Source organism: Leuresthes tenuis, unplaced genomic scaffold (assembly GCF_036924035.1).
Source record: "Leuresthes tenuis unplaced genomic scaffold, fLeuTen1.0.hap1 SCAF_20, whole genome shotgun sequence".
In the NCBI taxonomy this organism is placed as follows: domain Eukaryota; kingdom Metazoa; phylum Chordata; class Actinopteri; order Atheriniformes; family Atherinopsidae; genus Leuresthes; species Leuresthes tenuis.
The window spans coordinates 7,609,527-7,632,353 of NW_027325374.1; the positions used below are offsets into that span (position 1 = coordinate 7,609,527).

A 22,827-nucleotide genomic window follows, 5' to 3' on the forward strand; every position below is an offset into this window, starting at 1 on the left:
AAGTTTTAATCCAAGTGATATTTTGTCTCTCATCTTGACCTTTGAGGATCAGGTTTGTTTTCAAGCCTAAATTAAGAAAAATGCCAGAATCAGAACAGAGAACTCTGAGCTTCTCTCGTCACTTTCTGATGTTGTCCAGCAGGTGGCGCCTCTCAACTTAAAGACGTTTGGCGCAGGCGCAGTTTGAACACGTTTGTTTGAGGAAGTCCTGTGTGAGCTCAGCCAGCTGGGCATGGACGTGAACGTGAATCTGTAAGTTTGTACCTGGTTCGCCACCATGAAGATAAACGAGAATACTTTACTCGAGGGACACAGAGTCGTGTTGGTTCCTTATAATGCAGAGCACGTGCCCAGGTAACACTACCAGTCGTCATTTTCCGCTTTTAACCAGCTCATCTTGTCTCTTTTATGTTATCTCTGTTCATTCCTTACATTTGGTCCTCTCCTTATGTCCTCTTTTTATTACCGTATCCCACCTTATTATTTTAGTAATTAAGTAAAATATAAAGTCAGCACAGTTTCTGCAAAAAACTATAATATCGTGCAATTTCCGGCAGAAAGCTGGTGACTCTTATTCCAACATGTATTACATTCTTATTGATTATACATTGATATGAAAGAGGATATATTACTGTTGCAAACTATGAAGGACACAAAAAAAGAGACGATCGTTTATGTATCAGGTTGCAATAAATAATTATTGCTCTTTTGGATTAATCTGTTTATTTGAACAATTCACTGTTAATTTGGTTTGTAAAATGTATAAAATAATCTCCAAACGGCCCCCTGCTTTGACCAGCCAACTGACAAAACAGGTAAATGATCAAAAAATGTTCAAGGGATAAAAGGATCTGTTCAAAAATAATTTAAGTGATGATCAAAGTATTTTTTTAATAAAACTTTTTGATCTGTTTATCAAGACTTTGATCTCAAGGCCTATATGTTATTTAATCTGTGTAAAAACATTAAAAATGACCTCAAGCTCTTCATTATTTCTGGGCTCCAGTCTCACTAAAGAAAGACCAGAGAATAAACAACATGCGGCAGACTTTTATTTGTTTTCTTGGTTCAAACTGTACTAAAACTTTGATTTTAAAATACCTTTTTTTTTTCTTTATTGAAGAACATGAAAACAACAAAACATTATCGACACAATTAAAGTAGTTTCACACAATCTTTCTCACCAGATGACACGTTTCATCGGGTCTCATGGAGCACTAAGTCGTGAATTTTTTTTAATTTTTTGATAAGATCTAGTTTCCAGGTTGTTCTATGCCTTCTCTAGGTAAACAACACTAAGAAGCCAAACAGGAATTCAGCGCAGTTCCTCTATGGCTCATTAAAAGCGGCGAATCAGTCACAAACTATAGTCCTTTAGCATCCGTTCAAGTTTATAGTTTAGCTTGTGCGTTTGCCTGTTTCCTACAGGTACCATGAATGGATGAAGTCTCCTGAGCTGCAGCAGCTGACCGCCTCAGAGCCGCTGACCCTGGAACAGGAATACGACATGCAGAGGAGCTGGAGGGAGGATAATGACAGTATGGAGTTGTCACTCTGCATTATTCTAATGAACCCTCAGACTGGCTACAGATCAGCTCACATTTAACAGCACAAATCCTTCATTAAAAAACAAAAGTTTTATTCAGACTATTCTTCAGATTTGTGGTTGAGATCACATCTTCCTGAAGTCATGCTTTACCTCATGCTCTAACTCTCCAGAGTGCACGTTCATCATCCTGGACAAGCAGCGGTGGGCGGACGCCAGTAACGAGGAGGAGCAGTGCATGGTGGGAGATGTCAACATCTTCCTGACTGACCCCACAGACCCATCCTTGGCAGAGCTGGAAATCATGATAGCAGGTGATACGCAACATGTTTATGCCTTCTCTGCCTTCTCGGTTTGGTTTTTACATGTTAACAATTTTCAGTATTTGTGTCTCTATTTTGAAATTCCCTCTCTAGCTGCTATTAGTCCTCTAAAAACTAATCTCCATTACTCAAATTTGTACATATACATTTTTTTACCAAGGATACAAAATAAAAAGACAGCCTTTAAATGGCTAAGTGTGACTCATTTAGTGAATTGGATGGCCCCGCCCCATTTCGTGGCTGACAACTGCCCTTCTGCTACACTATACAAGGACCAGTTCTAATACTAATATTGATATATCATACAATAATCTACAGTAATATTTTTACAAAAGTAAATCTAATTACTCAATTAATTGATGAAATAATCAGTGGAATACGCAGCCGAACCTACTGGTTGACAGACTGATCTTACCCGGGGTGTTGCCAGATAAATGGTTGGAGCTGTGTCAGTCTTAAAATCCAACTGTTTACGGGTCAAATTTGCAGCTGTTTGAAAAATGAAAACTGCATTTTTGTCGGGAATCGACAGTATCTCCAAATAAACTGAGTCCGGTTATTTTGCAGTCGAACATCTTTGGGTACTACAGGCTTACAGAATCTAATTTTGTGCAATCGGAGCCATAACCAGAACATGTCAAGACTGCCATCACACCAAGTAGCGTCTCCACTTAGCTTCTGCTAACTTCTCCTTAGATATTGCTTAAAGCTTCTCATTTAATCAGCTCCTCACAGTGCATACAAATGAGCTGTAAAGTCTCAACTTGTCAGGACCGGCTCATCCAGTGTTCTACCTGGATCTGGAGATCCTCTGCTCATTATAAATCTTGTAACATGTGAAACACATCTTTATTTTTCTTTAGATGTTCAGTTGTATTTTTCAATCTGTTTTTAACAGAACCGAGTCACAGAGGCCAGGGCATCGGGAAGGAGGTGACACGCATGATGATGTGCTACGGTGAGCAGTTTGCACTGTGTCAGAAGACTTTTTTAACTCTTGTTAATGCTGCAAATGAATGTGTTGTTTATAGCAGGGGCAGGTGTTTGAAGTCACTGTGTGTTGCTCCTTTACTACAGTGTGGAAGTGGGTCTTAGAAGTGGTTAGAAAAAAACATCTGGGCCATTCAGAGTTATAGTTGGATTTAAAAAAGCCCCTCAGCTTGGGGCTGAAATTGGCAACAAAAGATGGTGTTTATAGAAATGACAATAGAAATTCTTCCTGAGAACTACTGCTACTGAACCTCTGAATGAAAATGAACCCACCGCTTTGCTCCTCAATTCTCCTGAATAATTCAGTCATTTTCAGCGTGTCGTTTTTCACCAGGTGTCACCAAACTTGGAGTTAGAAAGTTTCAAGCCAAAATCGGGCTGGACAACCAGATCAGCGTTGCCATGTTTAAGAAGCTGCACTTCCAGGAGGTAAGAAGATGACGGATGACGTCATGTCATTACCTGCGGGGCTTAGGCTCTAAAAACACTGATTTTATTGCTGCAGGTGTCAGTGTGTAAGGTTTTCAAAGAGGTGACCCTTGAGTTGACGGTGGATGAGTCCAGTCTGAGGAAGCTGCAGGACGACGTCGCCCACATGAAGGAAAGAGACTACAGACAAACCCACAGCAACAGGCATGAACTGCTTTCACAGTGAGCTGTTGTGCTGAGCTGCTCATTCACTTCGTGAAGACTTCCAGCTGTGAAGCAGGTCAGTCTGCACACAGATGATGGAAATGTGGGACACCAAGCTGAAGCCTGGATCATGATCACTGTGACTCTGTAAAACACTTCTTCTTCCGCATAATAAAAATCTTCTGTTACATTTGCATTTGGTGCTGAACTTACAGTACTGTGGAAAAGTATCAGGCCACCTCTTATTCTTTCATATTTTGCTTCCAAGGGGCCAAGCTTTCTGATAACCTTTTAATGTGGTCTTGAGCAACAGTTCTCCAGGCTTTTTTTCTTCTGACATTGGCTGCTTCTTCACTTACTCTCAGTCCAGTCCTTGTACCTGACCCTTTTCAGAGGAATGATTTGTTCTGTTTGTTTAGCCACTTAACTCTGAACTATGAATTATTCAAGCATAAAAAGACTGGACAAAGCTTGTCTCAGAGGGTTCAGGCTGTGTTGGAGAATAAAGCAGCTCAGACCAAGTATTGACTTTAAAGCTCGTTAGACTTGTATAAACTATTTTTTCACCATATGTACCATTTTTTCCATTTACGTATGCGCACATTTAAAAAAATCGCTGCATCTATTTCCCTTTTTCCTGCCAATAAATGAAGGAAACACCGACAGAGCAAAAAAACTGGACACATTTCAGTAAATATTTAGTTTCTTTAGTCTGTTCTCATTTCTCTAATCTTCAATATTAGGTGCCTATTTTGTAGTAGTTTTATATTCAGTTTATTAGTGTAAAAAAAAAAAGAACTGAAAAACAGACAAAAGTTTGTGGCTGCTAATGTTTGATTTGGTATGACTCAGATTCATTTGCTATGAAAGTCCTGAAATGTTACCTCTCAGAAGCAGCCAGGGTTATATCCACCAAACATCTAATTCTTGGCTTGAAATCTTTTGTGTACAAATAACAATTTGTCCAGATTTAATGATAAATCTTGTCAGAGACAGTGTTTCCATTTTCTCATGCACCAACAATAATCAGATTGAAACGCATCTTCTGTACATTACAGCAGACATTTGGCTCATATTCCTCCTAAGTGCCTCATTACTCTGCAGCATTTCTCCTGATTTTGTGGTTGGAAACCAGAAGGCTGGAGGTAAATATGACATGCCAGATGGTGGAGCTTTAATGCTTCCTGTCGTGTTGTAGACTCCCAAACCTCAGCAGAACTATTTAGCTGAGACACCATGAAACATCTCAGATCCTCATCTGAACTGTACAACAGACCAAATCCAGGCTGTAGAATCAGAAATGCTTATTCACATCATTTTGTGCTGTGATGTTCATTCATTTGATAAACTTATAATTCACAGATATCTAGTTGACATGTCCTCCTTTTCTCAGTGGCAGGACTAATTATCATCCTGAAAAGTGACCTTAGCATCACCAGACTGAGTTGTGGAATGGGAAAAGCTTTGGAAATTGAAATGCCCACCTGTACATTTACAGCAGAGGTAAATTCCACCTGCATCACACTGAAGTTTCCTTGTCCAATGCAAACTGGTAATTGATTACTAAATATCACTTTCATCCAATCATCTTCAGTCCATGACTGCTTCTCTTTAGCCCTTCTCTTTTAGGTGGTTTGACTTTTCTTGATGTAAATCATATTTCTGTTAGCCGATTTCTTACAATTTGTTCATAAATATTGACTCCTGTTTCTGCCCATTTGTTTTTCATTTCTTTTGTCGAGCATTTTCTTTTTAAGCCATATTTCTTAGAGTTTCTGTCCTGACATTTTGACGTCTCCTTTGGTCGGCCTGTACATTTCCCCTTTTACAACCTTCCCATTTGGTTTGTACTCCAGAATTTAGACACAGCTGACTGCGAACAAACAACATGTTTAGCCACTCTCTGAGTTGAAATGCCTTCTTAAAGAAGTTTTAGAATCTTTCCATTGCTTCAACTGACAGCTCTCCTGTTGGGGCCATGTTTCCTGCCAGTCACTTGTACTCGTATTTGTTTTAGAAATGCAAATTACAGGCGGATTTCATAAGCTTTTCCTCTACTTCATCTGAAAAAAACCGAAGACCAAAAGCCAGAGATTATAACCATTTTAGTGGATTTTTTTGGGTATGCTTTACAAGCCAGAAGCTGTTAGATTATATGTGTTATGTTTATATATATATATATATATATTATTTTTAAAAAACTCAAAGAGTGGTGATTCCATAACTTTTGTCAGTGTTTGTATTTCTGCTTCTCAGGTCAGCCTTGAAGACACTTTCAGATGAGCTACATTCAGTGTTAGATGTAAATCTAATCAGATTAACTGTGTGTTCTTCTGCTTAAATAGGCAGTTTTTGTTCTCATAATTCACAGAGATGTTTGTAATTGATGGTGGTGATATTGATGATCAGGAAATAGCTGTTGTCCATCACAAAAATCAATCTTTTTTCGCAATTTCTAGTCATCTAGGTTTCATACAGTAATAATCCATTTAAATGGATGTAAGTCTGTCATCTCACATTTAAAAAAGATAAACTCACAGTTATTATCAAAGTATGATATATTAATTAGGATTAGATGCTAAAGTGATTAATTCCATATTGAATATGGAATCTTATTATTTTATTTCTCTGAACCAATACAACACAGTGTCTGCACATTCACAAACATACAATTATCTAAAGATATCTCATCGCCTTTGCTGCTGTAATATTGTGGGATTAATAAAGGACAGTCTTATTATCCTTGATTTTTACTAGAAGCAGCTCAGAACTCGAAGGACAAAAAAAACCCTCAGAAAACTGCCTTCAAGTTACAGATTGTAAATTTTCACTAATATTGAAAAGCACCAGAAGTGAAAATAATCTTGACCAGATATTTTCATGAAACTTCCCTGATTGATAGCTGATATTAAGAGAATTTAACTAAGTTTTGATATAAATAAAATGGGAATCAGTTATTTAATTAAAGACGATATGTGCTTATATGTAAGTTTTCTTTCCAGTACTCTGAACAACGACATGTTAAGCAAATAAGCCATCATTTAAAATTGGATCAGCATATAAGTTTATAAGTTTATTGACTCGTACCATTTTCTGAAGGTAATACAATACTTTTCTCAGTCGTTAAAATTAACTCTGGTTTATTTTACCATCAATCAGATACTACTTTATCTGAATTATAATGTAAATGTCTAATTTGGTGTTTCATAGAGGTAAAGAGGTCTAAGACAAAACTGAAAGTAACTTTGCAGGCAGCCAGGTGTACTCCTTTGATATAAAAACACAACAGTCAGTTATGTCTTGCGGTGCATAGCCGTTTAATGATGCTGACAATGTTTGAGCGTGGACAAAGCTGTGCAAGAACCAAAGCAGCCAAGGCAATTCATTAAGAAAGTAAGTTGCATGAGGAAATTCAGACTTAAAGGCATTTGAGACTGCAAGTCCAGCATCGACTGCTGGTCCTTCATCATAAGAAGATTGAGGAATTCTGGGTTAAAGTGAAGTTAAATACCACACTCATGAAACAACACACTGCTGTCATAAAACATCCGTGAAGAAATCAAAGACACCTGAAACTTTTCAACACGAGAGCTTGCTCAGTCGAGCGTTCAAGGATAGTGTGATTTAAATACAGATTTACAGTTTTTACAGCTGAACTCAGAAGTCTTATTTCTGCTCAGACTGCCCTGAAATTAGTTTTAAATAAAAAAAAAAAATCTGGACAAATGAAACCAGCTCCCAACCAGCAGCATCATCATCATTTCCATCCTGCTGAAAGAGTTCACACATCTTTTAATATGGTTTACCGTTAGAGGTGTTCATTGGAGCCTGACTTGTATCTGTCAGGCTCTAATGAACAGACAGATACAATCATGATAGAAATAACTTGCTTGCACATCATGACAAAAAAGCTGTCTAACTTTCCTTTGAAAGATGATCGTAAAGGAGTTGTGAACATTAAACAGGACTGTTATAAGGACATTTGGCCTTGTGGTTCATAATGTAAGACATCAGTATTTCTTTTGCATTTTGGAAAAATATGCATCAGTCGTTAATATATCATTTGGGCGTGCCAGACGGCGTATTAGCCGTGAGGTTTGGCTTATTAGGTTATGAATATAGAGGCTTCAATGCACATGCTCAGACTGGCAGCTATCGCCACATACCAGTGCAGCACAGACAGGGCAACGCGACATGTCACCGAACATCTCTAATGCCACCCGCGCTCCAGGTAATGCACCTGGAGAAACAGCTGGCTGCTGGTCAGAGTGCAAAACGCTGCGCACAGAGAGACATCTAAGATGATCCCTTTTTTAAAAACAAGCTGTTGTACAAAGAGGGTACAAGAGTGACAACAATTCCATAGGAATTTAAGATGATTTAGACACATCTCTGCCCCCACACACGTCTATCTGATCGGACATTTCCCCTCCCAGCACCACAAACGGGGCGAGGCGAAGCAGGGTTGCCCATGTTAATGATTCCTGCATGTAAAAAAGATCCCAGGATCCACAGGTTAGAGTGGAAATCCTGCATCTGTGGGCTTCGATGGAGGCATGAGTGGTTAGTTTTTGGACGTTTGCGTGGATTCCAGAAGCTCTCTTGCTGCAGACGACAGATTTTGCACCAGCTGTCTGACCACACCCTCTTGCTCTTTGGCCCAGGATACGCCGTCATCGACTGCGATGTTGATCGGCACACAGATGGCTTCCTTCTGCATGTCGGTCAGCCGGCAGGCGGCGGCGACCCCGGCCAAACCTAGCATCAGCAGGAAGAAGAGCTTGAACATCAGGCCAATGAGAGAACGCCGTGGTTTTGGCAGCGGCTCCACGACGACCTTTTTATCTGCAGAGATAAAACAAATGTGACATTATAACGATCTTTAAAGATGAAGTCAGGAAGAAAGCATAAAACAAGTTAAAAACTCACAATGTGGTCTTATTTTTTTTTTTTTTTTTAAACGTTAACTTAAATCCCACCTGCTGTCTGGCCGTTCTTTTTCTTCCTCTCCTCATTCTTCTTCTTTTGTAGCTCTTGCGCTGCCAAGGCTGCCATCTGAGCATTGTACTCTTTCCTCCTCTTTTCCTTCTCCTCTGCCTTCTCCCGTTTGCGAGCCTCCCTCTCGCGGGCCTCCCGCTCTCTCTGCTTCGCCTCCCTCTTCTTCTCCAGCTCTGATTGAAGGGTGAGGAAATGTTTAAAAGACAGATGTAGTTTGATCACATCAGTTCAGACGCTGCTCATAACTCCGAGCTTTTTTAAGGTCACCTTTGATATATAAAACTCAATGCACCCCCTTAGATAGTCTGATAGTCACCTTTTTCCTTTAGAAGTCGCTTCTCGCGTGCACGATCAACCTCCCCCTGAATGGCTCTCATGTGCTGTAGAACCTGAAAAACACCAGCTTTAGTTTAGGATGTTTCCGTTTTAATGCTAGCGTGACTGATATGTGCGTCTCGACCACCTTGGAGGCACATTGTTTGCACTGCTTCTCATCCAGACAGTCTCCTGCCGCCTTGGCCAGGGTGGGCTCCAGCGGGTTGTCCTTCAGGTCCAACCACTTCAGACTCTGAGCACAAACACACACAGACTTATTAAGGGACAACAGTTAAAGTACAGCGTCATGTGTACACAAATGATAACTCACCCTGAGCTGAGAGAAGCTGACAGGCAGCACTATCAGCTTGTTGTTGTACAGGTCCAGATGTTGGAGGTTGACCAGGTTCCCCAGGTCATCTGGCAGACAGGTAAGCTGGTTTTTACTCAAATCCAGCTTCACTAAGTGGGTCAGGCTGCAGAACTCTGGCTGCATGAAAGAAATCGCAACAGAGGCCAGCAGGGAATTTTAATATTGCTGAATATTACAGTTTGCAAAACACTTTTAAGGAGGATTTAAAAAAGGTAGAAGCTTGATGCAAATGGACAGGTAAGCCTTCACTTTTTACTGAAGTAAAAGACAGACTGTAGGTGGCTTAAAATACCAACGTAAAATTATTAGTAACGGCAGTTTTATTTATATAGCACATTATCATTACACGTAAACCCAATGTGCCAAAACAAAGACCAAGTATGAGCAAATCACACATACAACAAAATTACACAGGAAAATACAGTACACACACACACACAGATCTGCACCACAGTAACTGAAAGCACCTCTGGTAAATTTGGATTTGATTGTTCGATTCGATTAAGAACAACTTAAAAAGCTGCATTTGACAACGTGAGAGACCTGATCGGGTTATACACAGAGAGCGAGTCAGAGATGAGCAGAAGGGCCAATCCATTTAGTGCTTTATGGACGAGTAAGAGGATTTTAAAGGTAATTCTGTATTAAACAGGTAGCCAGTGGAGGGGCTTTAGTATTGACGTGATAAGCTCTAATTTCTGTTTGTTTAAGAACTCCTGCATTCAGAATGAGATTTTGTCGTCCTTTCATGTTTAGAAAGTGCCGTATAAATGAGGAGTATTATCGTTATCTCAATTTTCAACCCCTCTAGTTTAGATTTAAATACAAAGTCCAAATTAACTAGACCCAAACACTGTCTGCATTTATTATGGTCATCGAGTAGGACTTGTGTGTGATACTCACAGGAAGAGAGATAAGGTTGTTGCATGACAAGTCCACGACGGTTGCTTTGGGGAATAAGGCCTGGTGGAAAAAATATAGAAAGAATCTGATCTATACAAGCTGTAATCATACATTTAGTAATAATTTTAACCCAGAAAATGCAGACATATAACAACCTGAAATGACAAGAAATCAGCCTTGGGTTTAAAGTGGAAGTACACGTGTATTGCGTAGTGAATGTGGGATATTTTGGGGAGGGTAGGTAACTTACGAGCTCTCTGACTGGCACCTCAGTGAGGTTAGACAGGCTCAGGTCCATTTCATTACCACTGATTTTATCCTTCAGGTTCAGCACTTTGCTGTTTTTACTCATTCTGCAGTCTGTGGATAGAAAACATACCTCGGAGTGACTGTGACAAATAAACATGAGGTGATTTAAACGGTCTTACTGCAGATACTTTTGATTAGCAGACAGCAGGAAACCCTGAAACTTTAGCGGTTTACGTGACTGCTCACCTGTTACGGAAGCTGTAGCAAAACTGCGTTCAAAGTTTGACAGTCGACGAAAAGAAACTGAGCGCTCTGACTGGTTTATGTGGAAAAACTTGGTGTAAAAGCTCTGAAACGTTGTGCTTTTGGCAACACAGATTGCCTCTCAATGAAAATCCACGTCATTGATAGAGTAACAGCTGGGAGACGCTGAACTGAGCAGCGCCCCCTGCAGCAGCGGAGGAAACGCCGCACCTTAAAAAACTACACTTACAGTGTCAACATCGTGAAATAAGATATAAAACACGTCTTTTTAGGGCCCGAGCTGCAAGGCAGCGAAGGCCTATTGTAATTGGATTTGAAACTTCATAGGATGGACATTCTACCAAGAGATCTATCAGACAGACACAGAAACATTTTTGTATGTACTTCGGGAATACATAAACTCTGAAGACCATTTCAGGGAAAAGTTATACTGAGAAATAACTGGGTACACTGATACCTAAATCACCAAGGCTGTGTTTACTGAGGGACCAAGCAGAACTCCCAAATTTATCTTACAGTAATAAATGTTATATTCATAACTGCTGCCAGAGCGATTTTCAGATTATGTAAAAATACATCACCTCAGATCTAAAAAACTGTTGGATTCTATGTTGGAAATAGTACTTTACGAGCAAATGTTAACCAAAATGAACAATGATGAAAGCTTTAGGAGGGTCTGTGGTTTGTATTATGTATTGTGACATACTGTCCATGAGCTTTTGTGTTTGCGGAATTTATTATCATTAGGGTTCAAAATGTGTACACTTATTTTCAGACTTTGGACATATAATAATGTTGTAAAGGTACTGTCTGTTTTATTTTGTTAATTCAATGTTAAAATGCAATAAAATCTAAATGGATTTAGAGAAGATACTCCAACACTCCTTCTAATTCCTCTAATTAGAGCTGAGACAATTTAACCCTTTAGGTAATTTGGAGGCATGTGGAAACTATTTTTACAAAATCGTTTTGGAGCAGCTCTTTCAGTGTTTTTAAAGGAGAGTTTGTGAAAATCTTATCATTTTCTTTTTTTTAGTCTTTTTTTACATTAAACCAACGGTCAAATCTGACTTAGACTATTACTGCATGACACATTTGGAATGAAACCTTATAAAAATGACACCTCAGATTACAAAGTGCTAATAATGACATATAAATAATAACACAAATAATACTGGTGTAATTGGATATTCCCCTCCCATCCCAAACTGTGTGAATACTTGCCTTTTATTAATACTTTAAACTCTGAAATACACATTCCTCCGTATATGAAGACGTGAATATCTTCATTCATAAGTAACACTTCAAATTACTGCCTATCTGGTCACTGTAACAGAACATTTATGCTTATTTTGATACAATTGTCCCATTCTGCTTGGATACCCTGGAAGATCTAATTGAATGACACTGATCCACAGATTTGTACATATCCTCAAATTGCTATATTTTGGTTGGGACAGTAAAAATCTATCTATCTGTTCTTTAAGACATTCATAACTGAAAGTTAAACAAGCTTGTGATGCAATAGTTAAGACTACTTTGTTTCACTGCACAAACACATCCAAGCCTTTACTCCTCAAGTATTTTTTAGCATGCAGTTCAGCAAATAGTAGATAGTTCCTAAGGGCTGTATGCTTCTAAAAAGGGATTGTGCAGCCAGCTTTATGTCAGAACACACGCTACAAGCTAGTTTAGAATTTCTTGTATGTGACAATTACAAAGGGAAATGCATCTCTATGTGTTGTGGAGTCTCATTCTTCTCCATGTATCCAGATGGCAAACATACAGACTAAGAACAGAGTGGCTGCTGTAACATAAAATACAAAGTAAACTCTGTTGATGTTTTTAGTCTTTTTGGTCCAGTAGCCAGGCTTTCCTTCATCCTTGCTGCTGTTGAGGAGCAGAGTCAGTATCCTCACCATCTCCTTCAGCTCATTTGAGAGCTTTACAAAGGCATGCGGCTCCTCTGTCGATTGGCTGACGCCACCCTGAAAAAGCAATGTTGCTGTTAAATAGCATGACAAGACAAGTGACACAGCTAGGTCAAACATGTGATGTTCAGGTTTTTTCTGTACAGTAAAGTGATGAGCTTTAGCCGAGTGTTGTGAACTGAGCACACTTTGCCAACAAACTAAGATGTTTAAAAGTCTGAAACAGCTAACAAATGCTACAGTATTTTCATGAATATACAGTGTTGGGGCTGTCATGATGTCAGATTATCTACATGATTATTGTAGCCAAAAACATTTACAATAACATTGTTACTAAAAAGCCATCAGACTAAATAATTAAAAGTGAAAGTATTTCATCTACTCTTTCTGGAAATTGCATTACACTCAAACTATGATGGAATCATGACCAAATATAACAATCTTTCTTACATCATGATTATTGTTAATACCATCCTGACCTGATATTATATTGTTATGTAATTCACAGAGTGAGGCAATGCCTTTTTTCCCACTTTGCAGTATAATCCCAACCTGTAGCAGTTCAGCTGGTGATTTGTCAGCAGACACACCACAGATGCATGCACATGGAGTCCATTTATTCTCCTCTGCAGGGACAGATTCAGCACGAGTTAAAGGTTTTACTGTTTGCTTTTTTTTTGACAAACAAATTCTAAAATGACTCTACTTTTAAACTTGTGAGAGCACATTGGAGAAACAAAACAAATGTCCAACTTAAATATCATACTTTTAAAATGATAATTGTCAGCATCAAACAAAAAGAAAAGCAATTTGTGTCCATCAGCACTAATATAAACATTTATGAACAACATTAACAACCACTTTTAAATCAAGCCCCCATAATTTGCTGACATTTTCATTGTAAAAGTTACATTTTCTGCAAAACGTGGATAAAACATATATTCTCATTTTGATCTAATCGTTACTAGCTGATAAAGATGTGATCAGACATCTCACTTTATCTTTAAGGGATTACGGTATAGATAATCACATTATATGGTATTCCCCATATCTTTTCTCTGCTGTGAATCTCACCTCCTTCACAGCTGCGGAGATTTATTGCTCTGCCTGGTTTGTCTCCACTACTCTCTCCCACACTTTGGTTTATATCTGTCTCATCTTCTTGGGATGCAGAGTCTTTCTCCATCAGATACATCACCAAAATTGTCTCCAGCAAGCTGAGCATCATCAGAGTAAAAATCCCAATGCAATAGACCGCTGAAGAGAGAGGGTGAATACAAAGAAAACAATACTGATTGAGGCATAAATCATACATATGCTGTTATTCTTTTAATGAATGTTGATATCTTAAAGAGTATGTTTTTTGATCTGGGTCCTTTTCTCTTTTTGTCTGTGTACAAGTGAGTGGTCACTCTTCTCTGAGGATCTTTGAATGTCCATCTTCAGGTTGCCTCCTGATTAAGAGACTGAGTGGATTTGAACTGGGAAGGTTCACGCTGCTGGTTGGTTCCTCTGCAGCATTTTGCTTCTTTTCCAGACTTTTTCGAGAGACATGTGTCACCATCAGCAGTACCAAGATGCTGTAAAGTTTTAACTGAAACAGCTCAGTAACTACAGGATGGATATACAATGTGCATCTGTTCTTGTCCCCACAGGATTGATAATTATACCTTTGATAATCCTTTGGGTTTTCCTTTCTCAGACAAAAATATATATCCTATTCACATTTTATCTTTATCTTTATTTTTTATTTTTTATCTTTATTTTATAAAATTGTTACATGAATCATGTTGCACTGTTCAGTATATAATGTATCCTTTTGCCTCAAACTCTGACTGGCTGGTTTTCAGACATTTTGCCAGTTTGGATTCTGTGGGCAATTGGGATTTGGCAGTTCTAGATAAAAAATTCCCAAACTGTCCAGAATTTCAAATAATCACTGACAGGTTTCACCACCTTTCTCTCAAAGTGGTTTCCTTTCAAGTTTGCTCTCAGACAGCTGAAATCTGGACAGTACAAAGGGGCCTTTTATCACTTTACCTATGAGCGGGACCTTGTCTGATGAAGAGGGTAGAATTTCATTGAGAATAAGTTGCATCACAGTGACGGCAAGCAGCACGGTAACCTTGAAGCTGAGCTTCTCGCCGCCTCTGTCTGATATCAGGAAGGAAGTGAGGTCAAGACACAAGAAGAAGAGGACAGGCACCAGGAAGTTCACGATGTAGAGTACAGATCTCCTTTTCATGGAGATCTGTGAAGAAATGTTTAAACAGCAGATGATTGGCATACATCCTCCTGCACGTCGGCACCCTTAAATAAGAAATATTAAATGAATTATTTCTTACTGTATAAATGATTGTGTCTTGATCAGCTCCAAAAGGGAAAACAGTTTTGTTGGTGACAGTCATGTCAACAAACAACCACTCGTACTGGGTCCTCATCAGCTCACGCGACCACTCGGCGGTCACTGAAGAGTTCAAGTTGTGAAAAAGCTTTATTTCATTGGCTAAAAAGAGAGGCAAAGATATAACAGTTTCAGTGGATGAATGTATGGAGCAAGCCTTGTTTGTAACTGCTTTTCAGATGTTCATAACATCCACAGTCTCCTATTCAGAAATATACATTTTATTGGTGCGGATTGCTTCTAAAATACCCACAAAGATGGATGTGCACATTATTTATACAGATTTTCCATGTAAAACTGCAGTTATGCCTATCCAAAATTGTATTTTAACAAGCCAAAATCTATTTTTGATATACTAAATTTGAGTTTTGGGATCATTTTCACATTTTGGTGATTCGGCGAAATTCAAAGTGAGGATTACTCTGGTCTGGCTATCAAATGTAGAGCCTGCTTGCCATGAATGCATTAAAAGTAAAACAATCTGAACAGAAGGGGAAACGGGCTCACTTGAGTGAATGACAGATTTGAACGAGAGGGTGCAGCTCTGAACGTCAAATGGGAATTTGTAAACCTGCATCCTGCAGGTGCTGACGAGCACCTGGTCGTTCTGAACATAGACTTTACCGTCGTTGTCAATCATGAGATGAGGACTTGGAGGTGCTTTGTCTTTTTCTGTCCTGTGTGATATCAGAGACATTCACAAACCCACATGATGTTCACATCAAAGCTCAATTTGATTACTTAAAAGGAACCAACACTAGAACTACCACAATGAGCATTCCATAAAAATAAATGTATTAAAACAAAACAAGACTATAATCACAATAGATAATGTAGATACTGCTATTTTCTTCATATGTTTTTCTTTCTTCATCCATTCCCTTCTTTCACCTAAAATTAGGAACTGGAAATACATGTAAAAGATTAGGAAAAGCTCACTGTCGCATTTTTAGTAAACTATGGCATAATATTTATTGTTTAAGCTTCAGAATTTCATGATCCACCACATTAGGTAATGAAAGATAAATACACCATTTAACTCTGTTTATCTTTTTCACTGATGTGAGATACCAGGGAAACTGACAATATTACAGAATATACTGCAGTCAGAGCCAAAACACTGGCTGGCTTCACTTTATACTATAAACTATACAATGCTTTCTATATTTGCTAAAGTTTATTGACAGTCCAGCAGGTGGGGAGTTTGAGTTTTTTTTTTTTAAAGAAGACCACATGCATGGAAAGCTTCTGTTAGACAATATCTCATTCCTTCTCTCTGTCCCCATTTTCTGTCTGTCAGCTGTTGAATAAAGGCCCCTTGTACCAAACAATTTTAAACTAGATGTTGTGCAAGGATCACAACATCTAGTTCTGCAATCCATGTATTATCATAGAAACAGTCAAACAGGGAGTTGTTCAAATGATCAGATATGCTCATAGACTGTACATTTGTAGTTCAAATAGATCATTATATTTCATATTTATAGTTAATATTTATTTTCATTCAATATAAAACCAAATAAAAATAAAATAAAATCAAAGCTCAAACAGATCTTAAACTGTTTGGATTGGATGGGTTTATGTGCATCATTTTAGAGTCAAACTAAGTCAAAGATTTCTTCTGGGAAAATGGAGCATTTCTATTTTTCTCGCCTCCAGTTTCATAATTTCTTGTCATCCTCTAAGCAAAAACAAAAAGAAGTTAACTGATTTATGTTGTATTATTCATGTTTAAATGCTGCTCTACAGACATTTGGTAACATGTAGCAGTCACTAAGCACTTGCTTCAAATAATCAGAAATATATTTATGTGTATATTTCTCCAGCTCCACCTTGTACAGCTATGTTTATCATTAAGTCACATGCTATGATCTGTGCCTGTAAGGTGAGAACATGTAGAAAATATACATTTACACTTACATTTCTTCAATGGTCAGATCTGGTTTCCACAGAATTTCAGTAGGAAGGGTAACACGCTCAATTCCACAAAAATCACTGGGGTTCCATTGAATGTAATCATTCTGCCATATCTACAGAAAACAAATAGTATAATTGGAAATTATATTAGAGTTTAAAGGTGATTAAAAGTTAAAAAATTTTTTTAAAAATCCTGAATAAAGACAAAATGATTCCATGTTAGGGGAAACAAGTTACAGTTTCCTGACTCATTAAGGAGAGAGGAGATCAAATTAAGTTTTTCTTCTCACCAAAAGAATCCAAACATAGGGAACAAACGTCTGGTCAATCTCTTTCTATAAAGAAGCACAGAAATACATGAGAAAACCTGTTCGAAGCATTAGACTAGAAATCAAACAGATGGAGAATTTAAACAGTGGATAACAAGATATTTAGTTGTTGAAAAACGTGTTCCAAAAGTGTTGAATTAAGCTTATTACGTCTTCTTTTTTTAAAATAAAAAAACAACACAATAAATGAGGTGAAAATGAACTAAATGTGTGAAGATGAACTGAGTAATCAGATATAATAGAAATACGTGGTTTTGCAGTCAGGTGGACGACTTCTTTAATGTTGATTCTTTGACAAGCATTGTTAGAAACACACAAAGCATGATGGGTTAATGATTTTAACCAACAATACTGAGCAAATAGAATTTATAGATAACACATTTAACAGATGTTGGTGCTTCTCTTGTTGAAGGCGACATTGTTAGCTGAAAATCCATCTGAATTTAAATGTGTACTGTGAGTAGACAACGTATCAGTTCAGTTTTAATGGACTGCAGGGAGAGTGGCATCGATCCTTGAGCTAAAATCCATTTATTTAATGCGTCATATCGTTCCAGAAAGCAGTCTAATCATTTTTCAGCGTTTTAATAGAAAAAGTATTTTTTCTATCATATAACTTCCAAAACATTTGGATAAGGAGTGAAAACTGTCCAACAAAATTACAAAAAAAAACCCTGTCTCAGTTCTAATCAGAACAGGCAAAGCACAGCGATGGATTTCACAACCACAGGGACAGTTGCGTCATCCCTTGTCTGGAGTCATAATTACATGCGCCACTCTGTCTGCAGTGGTCGGTGAGAACTGATCTTTCTAATTACAGCTTACTGTATGTGTGAGCACCCAAAGCCGAAGAAGCACTGATTCGGTCACGCTGTAATACTCTATCATAACAGACCTCAGCCTTTGTCTACTGTTCAGAGGACATGTTACTGTTATGGAGAAGTTATCCTCAAAAACATTCTTGCACCAACTTTTTCTTTCTATCATTATAAGATTAGTTAAGGGCAAAAATTATCTGATTTTACCGTATCATCTGCATAACTTGACATAGACAAACACCCTGTTGCTAACACAAACCTCAAATTTATCAATGAAGGGAAATATCTTCTGATATCCTGATTAACTAAAATGGTGAAAAAGCTTCAACCACTTACCACATCTAGAATTGCATACAGTAGAACTTCCAGAAACACCTCTGTAGGCTTTTTGTAGTCTTTAACGGGCCGGGTCAGTGTGAACATCTCGTTGGCTTTGGTCAAGTTCAGGTAGTTTAAAACATCCTGATAACTGCACACTTTCTCAGAGGACATCCCATCTCCAGCTTAAAACATTAAGACACAACAAAAAATGCAGAAACAAATTTGGATATATGCAGAATTTCCTTTTTTTTAAGCGATCATTTCAGAGCTTTATTGTATATCAGCTTTGAACTTTTGAATTTAAAGTTAACACATTTTGTATTAGTGTCTCAGTATATCAACACAGTAAATTCAAATGTCAGGAATAATATCCGGTACTTGTGGTTACAGATGGAAACTGACAGGCATTTGATGTGATCCATAAAGTCATTTTTACAGTCCCCTGAGTCTGACTCTCCATTTCATATCCATCTCCGACATGCCAACAAGTGCATAATGATAACAAATCAAAAGTAGCATCCCCCAGCACCCAGCATGCAGTGTGATAAGCAGGTGTAATTGTAGCAGGTGTTTTTGTAATAATAAACATGATAAAGATTCTAATAATTATAATAACTGGCACTGTGATTACCTTTTACTGGGACCTGCTCTTTGATATAAATTAGCTTATGTGAAATCTGTTCACACTGATGTTTGCTTTAGAGTTTGTTTGAGGACAAATAGAGACCTTACCTGCGAGGAGGAGCAGAAAGAGGAACTCAGCCAGCAACATTAGTGTAAACCAGAGAGAATCCAGAATATGAGATGGCACAGCAAATGTGAATCTCAGGGCTCTCCAGAAATGTTTCTGGGGAAAAATCAATATCCTCACACAGGAAGAGGGCTGGACAAATTGAATGACCAACCTCCTTGTTTTGATTATTTTTCCACTTTTTAATTACTGTCAGCTGAAATATCAGATTCAGCCATAAGCTGAACCCAATGATGTCTGCTACAATGCAATGGATTAAAAAACAACAATTCAAACCCAATAAATTAGTCATCAAATGATGTAAATTCATTAATGAGAAGACTCAAAGGTGAACGCTGACTCAAAAAGAGCTAAAAATGTTTATTTTATGACTGGATAAGGACTAAATTGGATGGTGAGAGGGACGCTGGAGGATGAAACTCAAAACTCAACCTGGCAGAAAGCATGATTGTTAGGATCGGGGATTAGGTTAGTGGATTTCAGTAACAAGTTCAAGTGGTAACAGTAGAATTGAGTAACAAGAAATAGGCAGCTGATGACATCCAGGGATAATGGCTGGAAACAGCAGATAAAACCAAACTGAAAAGAACTGGTTATGAAGAGAGTGAACAGAAAACACAGGATATAACTCTCAAGATAAAACAGGCGCTAAGGCAGAAACAAACAGCAGCTGAACAAAGGCCAAAGAACACCAGAAAACCAAATAACAAAACAATAACAGAAGACTGAATTCAACATTCATTTTCTTTTAATGTGCATTTTATCTGAAATTTGTTACATTCAGAAGAGGTGATGTTACTTGTGTTCCTGTTTTTGAGTCTGGGCTTTTGATGGTGTCTTTGTGGCCTCTTGACAACACATCCATGTGTATGTCTGTACTAAGACTGAGATTTGTTTTTATGACATTGGTGTTCCTACCTCTATTGGGGGGAGCCAAAGAACTTAAGAGAAATTGCCAAATTCTCTGGAGTCACTTTATTGTTGCAGAGCAGAACAAACACAAACAGTTGTGTATTAAGATTTCCATTATTATGCTAGACAGGCACCCCAGTAGAGCCCTATGTCAGATGGAGAGTGATGGGGATTTGTTAGTGATGGACTCTCCATCTGTCAAATTCCCACTGATAATGTCAGTGAGTTCCTAGAATTTAGAATCTAACAAAATGTAAAAAAATTAGATGCATTCAAGTTACAGTTTCATGTGTTAGTATCCAGAAATACTTAGTAAATAACAGCATAAATAATTCTCGTTTGGTGGAGGCCAAAATGTTTGATGGTTGAAACGCATTTGTACTGCGTGTGCATCAGTTCACAAGACTCCTCAGGGATAATTTTATTGTTCATATTGAACAGTAACTATAATTCTTTATCTGAGACAGAATACAAAAAAAAAGGGTTAGTTTTCTTAAAAGATCAACAAAGTCAGAATGTTTTGGGTACATGAGACTTGAAGGAGATGTTATATGTCTGAATATCGAACTAGAATTTATAAAAATGCACCTTGGAGGTACTTATCACCACCTGGTCATTTCTATATTCAACCCAGACGTAACTCTCAATGTTGAGGTATGGATCTGGAGAAGCTTTGTCCTTCTCTGTCCTGTATGTCAGCAAATGACAAAAACATATTATGATGCTTTAAGCTTAAAGACAATAACACATAGTTAAGCATCTACACTATAAACACTCTTTAAAATATTTGATATATTCATTTGGGATTAAAAGCGTCACTCATCTGTCTGGTCATCTGTCAAATGTTTTCTACGTAACTTTTAGGTTTGTATTGATAAGATATTTATTTTATTAGGTACCCACCAGTTAGTTGCTGAAATACAAAACTGTGTGAAAGTCTTGCTTCCAGTCTTGCTTTTAATCTTTTAATGCAGTCTTACACAATAGCTATGCAGGATTTCTGACAGTGTTTCAAAGGTTTTATTAGATTTTTTCCATTACAACCCAGTCTCTGTAAGTCACCTGTAAGTGTTTTTGTTCGTTTAATCAGTTAACATAGACTTATGAATCATTTAAATGGGAACTCCGGTATTTTTAAACCTAGACCTTATTTCTGGCATGAAATACATTTATATACTCACCGAGAACAGTTTGGCGAAAGTCTGTGTCCTTCGGAAGCTATTTAGAAAACTCGCTATCCATATAACAGAGTGAATGGGGCAAAAATGATGCAGCCTTTAAATAAGGCATTATCTGTCTTTATTTCACCAATACTTTAAGACGAATGAATGAACGAACATGTACTATAGCTCTGTTAACTCATAGGTGTTGTTATGTGGATACTTGTGGCTATAGAAGTGCTAACGGAGGGATTTCTACACAGGCACTCTATTGGGACCACTTCATCCGTAGATAAATGTATTTCATGCCAGAAATACCGACGTTCCCCTTTAAGTATTAAAAAAAAAATTCCCACCTCAAGTGATGAACCAGTGTTATTTAATGGCTGTAAATATTTGCACGTTATTCTAAATTATCACACAATATATGATAAATTGAGGGGTGGCTCAAACTTTTACACCACTACAATCACTTGTAAAACCGGGGCACCCCAAACCTCCTTGCTGAGAGGTGATAGCACATCACATTACATCACATTACCAAGCTGCCCTCACATACATGTGATATTCCTAAACATTTCCTCAATTTTTCATGGTTATCTATCAGTGTAACCGATGGAATCATAAAACAGACAACAAGCTGCTATATCTGTGGAGAAAAAGAAAACACACAACAGCTATGAGCAGGACCATCATCAGCATGTGCAAAAAGATGAAAGAAGAAAAACTCGAACAAAAAGAAACAAACGAACAGCAGCAATATCACAAGCAACAAGAATATGAGAACTTAACTTTGGTCACTGAATATTATTGAAGCCACAAAGTGACGTGGCAACTGTAGAGTGAGCATGCAAGTGAATTAGTGTCTGGGCATGCATGTGTGTGTGTGTATACAAAATATATGGCTAAAATAAAGGTTTTATATGAAATGTAAATGAAGGGGGCAGCAACCACCAACCACTCCAGAGATCAGGAGCAGACAGGAAGAGGCCCCATACTCAGGCAACCAGCAGCACCCATGGAGCATGGAAGAGAGAAACCAGGCAGCCCATCACAGCAAAGCCACACTCCAGTCCAGAGAACAGCATAGGAATTCCCCGGGTAGAACCAAGGAACCAGGGGTGACGGGCCAGGGCCCCGCAAAGCACCGGACACCCAGAATGAGTCCAGTGTGCGAGGGCCATCCCAGACATTTGCCCCCAGTGGGCCAGCACCTACCCTGATGCTGAAGACAAAGCGCCCCCAGAACCAAAGACATGAATTACCACAGCGTTATGTCATCAAGTTTATTATTTGGGTTTCTTGTACAGATTTTGAAAAGCCACATGTTGAATACATAACAGACATACTCAAATTGAAACAAAGAGCTAAAGCAAACAGGAAGAAACAATATATAGCTGTATTTCATAAGATAAACACAACACAAGATTGCTGCAAGAATGTACAGAAACTCTTAAAGTATATGTGTTTGCGTTATAAAACTATGTGGTGAATGCATATGCATCCACTATAAATCATATTAGTATACTAGAGTTTTACAAATGTAAGAATAGTGTTCAGTGTAAATATCTTAAATGTGACATGAAAACATCTCATCAGTCACTGGAGTGAAAGGTTGTCCTAAATGTGTCTGGGGAGCCACACACTTCCTCATTAGCTGTGTTAGAACCAGGATGTGGGAAAGCAAGGC

General features: G+C 38.1%; 3 protein-coding genes across 4 annotated transcripts; 1 reads left to right on the forward strand and 2 right to left on the reverse strand.

The window, feature by feature from the left end:
• The first annotated feature begins 260 nt into the window (after positions 1-260).
• On the forward strand, positions 261-4,227 carry nat9 (N-acetyltransferase 9). Its single transcript, XM_072373060.1, has 6 exons — positions 261-354; positions 1,429-1,538; positions 1,720-1,860; positions 2,768-2,827; positions 3,194-3,288; positions 3,365-4,227. The coding sequence occupies exons 1-6, from the start codon at positions 278-280 to the stop codon at positions 3,512-3,514; spliced, it is 633 nt and encodes a 210-aa protein (XP_072229161.1). The 5' UTR covers positions 261-277; the 3' UTR covers positions 3,515-4,227.
• A 2,565-nt stretch (positions 4,228-6,792) lies between these two features.
• On the reverse strand, positions 6,793-10,754 carry lrrc59 (leucine rich repeat containing 59). 2 transcript variants are annotated; one of them, XM_072373405.1, is made up of 8 exons: positions 10,577-10,754; positions 10,332-10,441; positions 10,082-10,141; positions 9,137-9,295; positions 8,954-9,058; positions 8,807-8,879; positions 8,472-8,663; positions 6,793-8,337 (listed from the first exon to the last, which is right to left on the reverse strand). In XM_072373405.1, exons 2-8 carry the CDS (start codon positions 10,431-10,433, stop codon positions 8,057-8,059), a joined length of 972 nt encoding a protein of 323 aa, XP_072229506.1. In that variant the 5' UTR covers positions 10,434-10,441; positions 10,577-10,754; the 3' UTR covers positions 6,793-8,056. The 2 variants fall into 2 exon arrangements, with proteins under 2 accessions (XP_072229506.1, XP_072229505.1); XM_072373404.1 differs by lacking the exon at positions 10,577-10,754 and having other exon boundaries at positions 10,332-10,570.
• A 1,067-nt stretch (positions 10,755-11,821) lies between these two features.
• On the reverse strand, positions 11,822-21,839 carry LOC140278564 (5-hydroxytryptamine receptor 3A-like). Its single transcript, XM_072373602.1, has 10 exons — positions 21,806-21,839; positions 18,330-18,496; positions 17,137-17,181; positions 16,850-16,959; positions 15,437-15,606; positions 14,871-15,031; positions 14,566-14,776; positions 13,600-13,782; positions 13,078-13,151; positions 11,822-12,582 (listed from the first exon to the last, which is right to left on the reverse strand). The coding sequence occupies exons 1-10, from the start codon at positions 21,837-21,839 to the stop codon at positions 12,346-12,348; spliced, it is 1,392 nt and encodes a 463-aa protein (XP_072229703.1). The 3' UTR covers positions 11,822-12,345.
• Between the last annotated feature and the right edge of the window lie 988 nt (positions 21,840-22,827).

Coding starts and splice junctions, on each gene's coding strand:
- LOC140278564 (XM_072373602.1), bottom strand. CDS start 21,839: ATGCTGATGATGGTCCTGCTCATAGCTGTTGTGT. Junction 15,607..16,849: donor GATCTGACCATTGAAGAAAT/GTAAGTGTAAAT, acceptor GATATCACACAG/GACAGAAAAAGACAAAGCAC. Junction 15,032..15,436: donor CAAATCTGTCATTCACTCAA/GTGAGCCCGTTT, acceptor CTCTCTTTTTAG/CCAATGAAATAAAGCTTTTT.
- lrrc59 (XM_072373404.1), bottom strand. CDS start 10,487: ATGTTTATTTGTCACAGTCACTCCGAGGTATGTTTTCTATCCACAGAC. Junction 10,142..10,331: donor AGGTGCCAGTCAGAGAGCTC/GTAAGTTACCTA, acceptor TTTTTCCACCAG/GCCTTATTCCCCAAAGCAAC. Junction 8,664..8,806: donor GCGACTTCTAAAGGAAAAAG/GTGACTATCAGA, acceptor CCCTTCAATCAG/AGCTGGAGAAGAAGAGGGAG.
- nat9 (XM_072373060.1), top strand. CDS start 278: ATGAAGATAAACGAGAATACTTTACTCGAGGGACACAGAGTCGTGTTG. Junction 355..1,428: donor AATGCAGAGCACGTGCCCAG/GTAACACTACCA, acceptor TGTTTCCTACAG/GTACCATGAATGGATGAAGT. Junction 1,861..2,767: donor GCTGGAAATCATGATAGCAG/GTGATACGCAAC, acceptor TGTTTTTAACAG/AACCGAGTCACAGAGGCCAG.